This window comes from Choloepus didactylus, chromosome 17 (genome assembly GCF_015220235.1).
Source record: "Choloepus didactylus isolate mChoDid1 chromosome 17, mChoDid1.pri, whole genome shotgun sequence".
Lineage (NCBI taxonomy): Eukaryota > Metazoa > Chordata > Mammalia > Pilosa > Megalonychidae > Choloepus > Choloepus didactylus.
Window position 1 is genome coordinate 3,361,214 of NC_051323.1, and position 11,899 is coordinate 3,373,112.

Consider the following 11,899-nt stretch of genomic DNA (forward strand, 5'->3'; position numbering starts at 1 on the left):
TTCTGGTAATTGAAGCCTTAGAAATATCACACAAAAGATAAGCTACAAAATGGACTCACCATCCAAGATCCTCAGACTCCTGCTCTACTGTGTTACTCATGAGGAATTTTTGCCAACCCGGTGATAGATTTATTCCTCCAGAGTGATCTGCCTAATCAATTTATTCATGATAAACAAATGGGATATTAATAAGCCTTAGAAGCCACATGTCCATGTCCATATATCACAGTGAGAGACTGTATTTCTGATTTGAACTTCTTCTTCTACTCCCAAGTTGAACCACATCTCTGGATCATTCCCTGTATCATTTCCTCACCAATATGAAGACTTTGAAAAAATCACAACTTGTCATTATAGGCTCCCAGCTGATGGCCAGGTAACAGACACTTGAAGGAAATTTAAGCCAAGATCAGCCAGTCCTCAGTAGACCATCTAGATTTTGTAAACCTAACAGCAAGCCCAGGTAAATGAGTCTAGCTTGCCCATATTACCCAACTGCACAAATACCCAAAATCAACAGTTTTAGGTTTATGCTAATGTTTTAGGAGGTGGTATACTACTGGCAGTAGACAGCTGATGCATTGTCTTTTAAATCGCTGACCATTCTTATCCCATCAAGCTCTTCTGCCTTACCAGCTTTATTTTTCTTCCTAGCACTTTCAAAATAACATAGAAATATTTTATTAATGCATGTGTTTATTTTCCCACAAACTATAATGATAGGAGGGATATTCACATGTGACACAGAGTAAGCACTAAATAAATATTTCTTGGTCGAATGAATGACATGGATTCCTTAATATCAATAATTTAAAAATGCCTCTGATTACTAGCAGAGGAGCAGTTACATGCATCAGAATGTTAGTGTATTCTCCTCAGGTTTAATGACATATTTGCTGAAACTGTATTTCATCCACCATATTGTATTTGAAAGTTGTTACAGAAATAATATGAGAAAATCTGGGGTTTTTCTACTTCTCCACTAAAGTAAAATCAGTTTCTTCATTAAAATTTATGCAATGCATACAGGTTACAGCAGACTAAGAACCATGATTGCTTTCACTTCCCAGGGGATGATTAGAGGTAAAGTTGACAATTGCTGAAAACTTCAGGGGGAAATTTGCCACATATTTGAGAGGGATAGAGTTAAAGAATTTGATAATTGCTTTTAAAAGAAAGAGAATGACTGAAAGATTTGGAGACAAGTAAAAGGGCAGTAAATAGTTAACACATAGCATATTCTTTTTTTCATTTTCTTTTTTCATTTTTTTCCTTTTACACAAATGGAATATACAACAGTTAACAATTTGGATTTTTATTTTCATTTTACACTTTATCATTGAAATCAAGCAGTACTAATTAATTTTACAAATTTGCTCACTCAATTTTTAAAGCTATATTCTATCATATAGACATAACTAGTCTCATATTGATAGAAATATTAGCTATTCATAATCTTTTACTGCAACAAGCAATGTTGAAAAAGATAAACTTGCATTTGTGTCTTTTCACACATATGGGAGTATGATGAAATGGACCCAAATCCTATTGATATAGATAACATGGAAGTTTTAGGTAGATTTCTGCTTCAACCATTTTATAAAAGAACTATAGAAATACGGTGAAATTCTTAGGAAAATGAACATTAGTGGAAAATTTTACATCCAATCTAAGACCAATACATATCATTTAATCACCATTATCCCCTATATAAAAGCATTCTTCAACGAGATGGATAGTAAAGCATTGGCAATTATTATTTGTTTGCAATAATATATGAAAAAGTTAACTAAAGGAAAAAAAAGAAGGCAGACAAATAAAATTCTGTGACATTGGTCAGATTGGCTTGGCCTGAAATCATAGTCCAAAGAAGGAAAAATTAAGGGATAAAGATGACCTTCCATGTGGGAAGTTTTGAATATGAAGATCAAGGATTTAATATTGGGAAGTTCCAGACTGGAGGATGATGACAGAAAAGGGAGAAGACTGAAGAAATAAGGAATTAAGTTGGGAAATTTTTCAGCATTAACGTGACATGTTGAAGAGAAAATCAATTCTTCAGGATTTAAAACTTATTGGACCCAAAACAGAGTGTGAGAGACAGATTATTACTGGTCTAGTCATTTTACCTACCAATTCAAAACATGCAGGTTTCCATCATACAAGCCACTAAAAGATGTGGATTCTCAGACAAAATAAGAAAGCAAACAATTTCAGGTCTCTTTGAGGAGGAAGCAGCTGGTGCTTCTGGACTCACAGACCTACAGCCCTGGGGAGGAGGTTTTTGTTTGAAGCTGAAGCACTGTGGGAGTATAGCTATTATATTGCTGACAGTAATAAAGTCCCACATCCTCAGGCTGGAAACTGCTGATCGTGAAAGTGAAATCTGTCCCCGACCCACTGCCACTGAATCGGTCAGAGACCCCAGATGCCCGGGTAGATGCACTATAGATGAGCAGTTTAGGAGCCTGTCCAGGTTTCTGCTGGTACCAGGCTAGATAGCTGCTAACACTCTGGCTGGACTTGCACTTCATGGTGATTTTCTCTCCTGGAGACCCAGCCACAGAGTCTGGAGTCTGAGTCATCACAATGTCTCCACAGGCACCTGCAGTCAGAAAAGTATATAGATCACACATTATGTCACAAATACATAAAATATATAATTAAATGTAGGTTTTCTGATTAATTGCATATAATCAGTTCTCTTTAGATGAAAGAGTTTGTTCAACCTGCATGTAAAAAACATTTTCCAATGATATAAGGATGTTGCTCCTCTGAACCTCTCACCTGAGACCCAGAGCACCAGGAGGATGAGGAGTTGGGACTCTGACACCATCTTGCTGACCCTCTGGTGCACTCAGGCCCCATCTCCAGGGAAACCCCATTAATAGAGTCTGAGCAGCCAGGCCAGTCCCCGAGGAGCCCATGCAAAGCATCAAGGAGTATAAAAGCACACATGCCGGTGCAGTGAGTTGTGAAGACCAACAATGAAAGGAAGGACATAAAAAAATATCATTACCAGAGGAAATGTGATTTTATGCCTGTAAAAGCCCCAGAAATGAACTTAACACTGTAATTTTCAACAAACTTCAGCAAAATTGCCAAATTTAAACATTGTTATTATCAACTTTGTACTTTAAACCAAATTAAACTTAAATTAATTTTGTAATAAAATATATGGGTGAGTGTATAATTTCTCAATTTCATTGAACATTGTATATATGGTTCCAGAAATTATGAATATATTCATATCATTCGATACAATGAGCATGTAGTGTGCAAATTATGGGTCCATCTCAGTATATTCTTAATTTTAAATGCATATTTGAAGTACCTCTTGGACATCTCAAAGATACCTCAATGTTTCCAAATATATACCCCTGCTATTTCCCTCAATAAAAATATTGTCTCCAAAAATATGTCCATCAGATACTTTCAAGTATCCCTTGGTGCTGCCTTCCTGCTCATCCAGTTTCTCAAATCACAAATGAAGTGATAGCAGACCTAAGGTGTAACAGCCCCCACTAGTGGCATTAGGTAGAATAGCTTCAGCTTCCAAGGTCTCACAGAGCAGGTTCTTCATTTGTTTCTACTCAAAATCATTGATATTTGTAGAAATAGAGAAATAATATCAGGAATACTTCTATGTATAGGATTTTAATTTATGAACAAATAAAATAGAACCCCTGACTCAATAATATGTTTTCTTGAAGGGACAGAAAATAAACAAAGAACATTTCTGCAGCCCCACCCACACTGCTTCTCTGAGCTTCCCCCCCTGGAGCAAAGCTGTTATTCAGGACAAGTGGGGCAATGAGCATCCAGGTACAATTCATGGGTCAGCACTCACCATGAAGAGAGTCAGAGGAAGATACAGAAAAAAATGGGGTTGTTTAAGAATTTTAAAAATTACAAAATTCTTCCTCCCTCATGATTTCATTTTTCCTGCAAAGAAAAAAATGCTTATACCCCCAAGAAGTTTCCCTTGACGTAGAGTATCCTAAGTCACGTATTCTTCCTATTCTAATTAATAACAAGTTCATTTTTTCTCCTTCAGATCCCATTACTTGAAAGTGTTCAAAACTTGACTGTGGTGATGAATGCACAACTATATGATGATATTGTGTACAACTGATTGTGCACTTTGGATGACTGTATGGTATGTGAATGTATCTTGATATAATTTCAAGGGAAAAAAGATCATTACCTTATGTTAGACTCCCCTTATCAGGCATTCAGGTGTGGTTAGTCACAGACCTGAATCAGCCAGGAAGACTATCCTACCTAATCAAAGGTCCACCACTTCTTTGGGTTTAGTAGATGCCAATACTTTCTTCAGGTTTTCCCTCATCCACCATGTCTTTTTTCTGCTCTTCCATTAAGTTATTCTTCATGTACATAATTTCTTAAGTGCATTTATTTACAATAGAGTTAAACTTCCTAGTTCCTGCTTCAATACAATAGAATCTCTTTCCCAAGCCTATAAAATTAGGAAATGTGACAGCCATGGATGATATGATGATAATCAGGATGAGTCAAGCAGAGTGACTGGGTCAGAGGGGAACCATAAAACTTGGGACATGAAAATGTCCTCTTTGAGGAGGGGACAGTTGATCTCATGCATGAATATAAAAGGGAGTTGGCATGCAAAGCTCAAGGAAGAGCACCTCAGAAAATGAACAGGAACTAGGAGAAAATGGTCTTGGATGTTCAAGAAGACATAAGAAAGAGTTTGAAATACAGATGAGATCTTATCCTAGGGAAACATGAAAGTTTGGATGAAAACTTGGGATTAATGTTAAGTGCAATGAGATTCCAGGGAACAAAAGATTGAATAATTTCTACCAAAAATTTTCCAGGTCATTTTACATCAATTACACTGTGAAGAAGACAAATTTGTAGAATCATGTTCCTGTGCTATCTGGGAAACTAACTCTTGTATCTTCTCTTTCAGAAATCACAGTGATTTGAAAAACTGAAATTGTCCAAACACTTCTCACTCCCAAAGATACAGTTGGGACCCAATCAATCTCTGGTAAATGATAAAAAAAGATTTTGTGGTAAGTATATTTTTAAGAGGATCCTCAAGATTTCTGGTCACTGGAATATATACATATTCTCCCAGCTGTACAATCACTAACTGGGGTTCTGCTATGAAGGGATTTTGCATATGTAATGAAATCCATTTACTTTAAGAAGGGAAATTAACCAAGAGGGCCTACTTTTTCACATGAGCTCTTTCCATCTTGTTGTGTTGGTCAGAGGCAAAGAAATCAGTAAGATTCATAGATAAAAAGGATTTGACCCAGTTGGAAATATCTGATTTTGCCTATGGAGTTTGAGGGGGCCAAGTGGCAAGAAATGAGGGGAGCCTCTAGGAGATCAGATCTCACAACCTTAAGGAAAGAGGATCTCAGTCCTACCTCCCAAGGATCTGGTTCTGCAAAACACCATGAGCTTGGAAGAGAACTCCAAGCTCTGGAAAGAATGTAGCCCCACTGACTACTTGATTTCAGCTTCGTTAGAACCCAAGTATAGAACCCTCCATACTATGCCCAGAATCCTGATCTACAACACTGTGAGCTAATATACTGCTAATAAGTTATTAAATGACAGAAAATGTGTGTGTGTGTGTGTGTGTGTGTGTGTATGTCAATGAAAAACATGATTAAATGTGAATCATAATTCCACACAGAAGAAATGATCATTCCATTTACCTCATGGCCAAATGATGCTGACACCTCCCTCTTCTTGTGCAATGTAGTGTATTTTACGTCTGTTTTACCCACAAATGATTTCCTGACATGTGATGATATCCACAGGAACAGGGCTGAATTCCATACTGTGAGAACATAAGTTAGAACAGAATTAGCCTTGAGGATGGTCAGGATCTGTCCCATCCTTGAATAAAGACCATGTTCTCTTACAATTGAAGGGAATCTGGGCAGGACTGTCTGTGAGAGAAGGGAGTGAACTAGGGACATCCCAAGTAGACCTGAAGCACACTGAGGCCTGCACGTTTGTTTAAATCCCAGAATCTTTCAAATTCCCAAATGTGGGTGTCTCCTTCATTCAAGTGACCACACAAGAATGTTTGTATTTTGTCTTTATCTGAGAAATGAAGGGTACTATTCTTCCATTTCTTTTATAATTTATAACTCTAACTGTTCGAGTTAATAATGAATACTTTCATTGTTCAAATGGCAAAATTATCTTAATAATAGATAAAATTCAACATGGCATCCCATTATCTATTTACTTGGCAGAGCTCCCAGTAACCCAGGTCCTTAGCAGGGAACAATAAGTAAAAGTAATCCTTTTGCAGACATAACATCAGGCTGAGTGAGTTATAGGGCTGATTCTCATGCAGCCAGCTTTAACATGCTTCAGGTTCTCAAACAATTGTACGTCGTCTATGGGAATCTTGTTCCACATGAAGCTGCACCACCCCAATGAGGGTGCCCAATTACTTTTTTGGATGAATGAATTAATGTGATGAGTTAGCAAATTAACATAGAAGTAAAAACAAATTATTAGTGTTGAAATAACGAGATTTATTGAAAAAGTCACAGACTATTGAGGCATAAAATAAAATGTCATTCTATTTTCCATGTGAGCATTGCATTAGCAGTGACCAGGACATTCTTCCATAAAGGTCACCCAATATTCCTGTAACAAATTCATGGAAACCAAATGCAACATGTTGTCCTGTATTTGAAACTCTAACAGGAAAAGAAAATCAGAGAAAAGTGGTTAAATCTGAATAATATCTACATGCAGTTAATATTAGTGTACCAATGTAAATCTTTTAGTTTGACAGATGAAATGTGATTATGTAAGATGTTAACATTAAGAGGAAGTGGGTCATAGGACTATGGGAACTCTCCTTACAACTTCCTCAACTTTTCTTTCAATGTAAAATTATTCCAACTGTGCCAGTTAGAATGTATTGTGTCCCCCAAATGCCATTATCTCTGATGTAATCTTGTATAGGCAGACATTATCAGGGTTGATAAGACTGTAATTCTTTGAGTGCTTCTATGGAATGTGCCCCACCCAGCTGTGGGTGATGACTCTGATGAGACATTCCCATGGAGGCATGGCCCCACCCATTCAGGGTGGGCCTTGGTCGGTGGAGCCATATAAATGAGCTGACTCAGAGAGAAGGAACTCAGTGCAGCTGTGAGTGACATTCTGAAGAGGAGCAAGCTTGCTAGAGAGGAACGTCCTGGGAGAAAGCCATTCTGAAACCAGAACTTTGGAGCAGACGCCAGCCATGTGCCTTCCCAGCTAACAGAGGTTTTCCGGACACCATTGGCCATCCTCCAGTGAAGGTACACAATTACTGATGTGTTACCTTGGACACTTTATGGCCTTAAGACTGTAACTATGTAGCCAAATAAACCCCCTTTTTATAAAAGCCAATCCATCTCTGGTGTTTTGCATTCTGCAACATTAGCAAACTAGAACACCAACATAAATGCTTACTTAAAAAACACAGGTAAAGACACCTCAAACTGAGGGAACTGTAGATGTGTTCAAGTGAGGTGTGCCAAATACAAAGTTATTTTGGATAACCCTACCCAAAAGCCACACCTCATCTGGAATGACATTATAGTGAGTCAAGTGAGTGCTGGACGCTACTTGGAAAATGGGCTTCTTAAACACATGATTTTCCTCACTTCATTGGACCCTCTGGTCCAAACAGACATCCCTTAAAGCAGAACTATTCAAACCAAAGTATGTGTACACCTAGGTGGACACAAAGGTTTCCCAGAGGTCCATGTGCATGACAAGTTTTAATGCAATTAATTTCTAGGCTTTTGTGTTGTGACAAACTCTTCTTAAATGGATCAGTCCTTGAACATCCGTGAACATTCAACTTGTGCTTCTGACTCTCTTTTCCTAACTCCAAGATCACATTGATACTTTGCTGCTTGCTTCTTGTTTGCTAAATCTGCCAGAATGCAATATACCAGAAATGGATTGGCTTTTACAATGACACATTAGTAGCTCACAAATCTGTTCTAAGGCCATGAAGATGTCCAAATTAAGGCATAAAGAGGTAGATACCTTCTCTGAGGAAAGGCCTAAGGCATCCGGTGTCCCTCTGTCACAGGAGAAGGCACAAGGCTGGCTCTGCTGAAACTTCCCTCCTGGGTTTAGCTTTGGATTCAGTGGCTTTCTCCAAAATATCTCTGAGCTTCTGTCTCAGCTTCTCTCTTAGCTTCTCCCAGGGGCAAACTCTAGATTACATATCTTAGTTTATCTCTTAGCTTCTCTGCTTGTTTCTCCCAGGGCATTTCTGTCCAAGGGTGTCTCTTAGCTTTTCAGCTCCTGTGGGTCCTCATTGCTTCTCTCAGGCACAAACTCTGAATTTCATCACTTAGTTTAGCATCAACAACTGTATTTCTGTCTCCATCTCTAACCATCTTGATCTGTGTCATCTCTGAACTCTCTTTCAATCTCTCTGAGCTCTCTTAAGGACCCCAGTAAAATAATTAAGTTGCACCTACAATGTGCAGGGTCATATCTCCAAGGAAATGACATTGTCAGAAGACCCCATTCACAATAGGTCTGCTCCCACAAGAGTAGGTTAAAAGAAGAGTCTCTTTGGGGGTACATAAAAGATTCAAACCAGCACACTGCTGTACTTTAGAAAGAAAGAAAAAAAAACCTACCACTTTTCTCAATGTAGGCATTTCCTTTGTATCCAAGTTTCTGCAGCACCAAATAAAGAGAATTCTCACATTCCCATTAGGGTCAACATTAAGAAAGTGAATGATTCTAGAGACTGGAAACAGTACTGTGGTGCCAATGTTTTGCATTAAATGAAAAGAAGGAAGATATATTCAAATTGTCAGTCCAAATATTCTAAAATGCAATTTTGGACTGTCACAATTAAATCATTGCTGGAGTTATCATTGCATACTTTTTTTCTCTTTCTATCCACTTTTAATTTCTATCTGGTTGAATACTTTGCTTTTAATAATTGTAACTAGCTATACTCTGCAAGCTTGAGTTTTTGACACTTCCTTCAATTACTGGCTTAAAGATCTCCAAATGATTTTGAATAATACTTGAAAAAATAGCACAGGATTTCTTTACACAGAGTTAATTAGCATATAGGACACCTAGGCCACTTTATGTACTTCAATACCTGAAAATATCAGATTATCCTATAATTGGCAGCAAAGAGTAAAGTTGTACACTGGATTATTTTTGTTCGATAACAACATTGCATAAGACCTCTACTCAGCTATTATGAGTTATTATTCTGTCTTTGCATGTTTGTAAGAGTGTGCAGTTAAATATATTTCCTATACATACAAAGTATTTATACATTTTGACTACACTGTCTGTGTTAGTAGAATACAAATTGGTTGCATACAATGATGAAAGTGTGTCTACCATAATCAACTAAAAGAAAATCTCTTTACATTTGGTTTCCTAATTTGGTAAAAAATATTTTTACCATCACATTTTTCTTTTCCATAATTAGTCTTATCATCACCACAAAAATAGTTCAGTTGCCATCAATATTGAAATGTTAACTGAGTTTAAAATGGTATTAACAATAATATCAGTCATTTCACCTCCAGCAAAATGAATTTCCAGAAGTTTTTCTTAGATACTAAAAGTTGGATGAAGAAAAATTAAATCAGTATTGGAATTAAAGTCTTTTCTAATGGAAGCATCTGAAGTTAATGATGTAAAATAGATATCAATGAACTGTATGAAAAAATATTATTCTGAAAATGAAGCCAAGCAAAAAAAAGAGCTGTCACTTTACATTTCAAGTTTGCAAAAAAAAGTAGAATCAAAGGTAAGCAAAATTAATTTAGAAGAATCTCCATTTTATCTAAATAAATACTCATATTTCAGAGTGATACTTAAATAGGCCCTCAGCAGATATACATGGTAAATTTGTGTTGGGGCCAGTGTTCTTAAAATAGGTAGTCCCCTGAAAAAGGGATCCTGGTATTCTTTCCTTAATCTGTGTTCTGGTTTTCAAATGGTCAGCCCTTCTGCCATATGGTAAATATCAGCAATCCTTTTATACAAGTTATGCATTGGTCATTGTCTACTTAATGTAAAAAAAAATCAGTAGTTAAGTTTTGTTGTGAATTCACTTTTTATTTTTTCTCATTGCTGCCCAAAAGGTTGCTTCTTTAATAAAACACCCTTAACAAAGAATAAAATACTCACAATTTACTCCATGCACTATATACTAAGACCACTTTAACAAGACACTTTACACAGTCCTCATTATTTCAATGGCTAAACTGCTGAGCCTCTACTACAACAAATATTTTACATTTAACTCGACCATAACTTCCAATGTTTTCCAATGTTTACACCAAGGTCAACCTGGCATCTTTGTACTCCAGGAGGACACAGCAGAGACCAAGACACAACTGGCCAGGGCACCAAGATACTGGAGGGAGAGTTGCTCAAAGGTTTCACCTATCATCTTCTTAGACAAGATGGAGTGAGCTTTCCCAATGGAAAATGAGAGGGGCCAGAAAAGTAAGAAAAGTTACTACAGGTCTCTCTCAGATTTAACCTCATCTTATAGTGAGAGCTCTGTACACTACACGGGAATCTCATAAACTAAGATCACGGCAGATGCTGGTAGTAAAATCTAAACAAAATATCATTAAAAGCATCATTCTTCCTTTAAATGCAGGCATTCATTACACTTTATTAGAAAGTAAAAAATCTGGGACAAATGCTAAATGGGACAGTATACTGCAACAATTTATTTAAAGCAGGACTGTTTCAGGCAAGCTGAAGAGGTAAGCTCACCCAACATAGGAATGAACTCTGCCACGGAAATTTATACACAAATTATATCCACAAAATACCTGGTGTCATATCTGACAGAGAGTATTTATTCAATTAATATTGTTGAATAAAGTAAAGAATGAAAAGTAATTGAAGAAACAAAATAAACGATTCTATCAATTTCGTGTTACTACATGGAAGGGATATATCTTATACCATCTGTATCTCCGATTCAGACTTTTTTTGTGAATTCTAAACTATTAAATGTCATCCTGAATATTTCACTGGTGTATCCAATTCCATGCTCAATGGCACCTCAATCTCTGAAATATAGCACATGATAATTACACCTCCACATAAGCCACCCCCATCAAACTCCTGCCTAGGGAAAAGGCCACCACACATCCACTCATGAAAACCAGAAACATTGCAGTCTTCCTTGAGACTATATTTCATTCAAGCATCATAACCAGTGAATCACCAAGTTCCATTGGATATACAGTGAACATATTTCAAAATCCTTCCATTTCTTTACATCTCCAGTGCCATGGCCATAGACCAAGCCACCAGCACCTCTTATGTGGATTTCTGAAACAGATGACTAACTGGTCGTCTTACACTTTTCTTCCTTCTCTAGAAATTTTTCACCATCAAAACTAGGATGTTCTTTTAGTGCACGTTTTTTCCCTGCTGTCTGCCTGCTTCAAAACCTTCATATTTTTCCATTATGTACAGCATAAACACAAAAGACCATTAGAACCCATGCCCTCTTTGGTTTTCTAACTCAAATCTTGCATTTTTGTGGCATTCTTTAATCATGGCTATATCCCGTACCGCTTACACTACTGAGAACTATGTTCATGTCATTCATTGTTTATCACCATTATTATAAACTCAGTACAAAGAAGAGTACCTGGCCTAGATTAGATTCTTAATTAGTATTTATTTAATAAATATAAGAAGGAAAAGATAAATCCATGAAAGCACAAATTTTATCAAGTGTACTTACGAATAAAACATTACTTATTGCAATACACCAATAATTTGCATGGGGAATATTTTAAAACTTCATTAGTTATCCTAACTTTCAGTAGAAGTGTAAAGATGTCAG

General features: G+C 36.8%; 1 gene segment (V, D, J or C); it reads right to left on the reverse strand.

The window, feature by feature from the left end:
- Nucleotides 1-2,246: 2,246 nt before the first annotated feature.
- Nucleotides 2,247-2,909, reverse strand: LOC119512440. The segment is given in 2 exon segments: nucleotides 2,247-2,605; nucleotides 2,788-2,909. Coding segments are annotated over 2 exon segments (393 nt in total).
- Nucleotides 2,910-11,899: the final 8,990 nt, after the last annotated feature.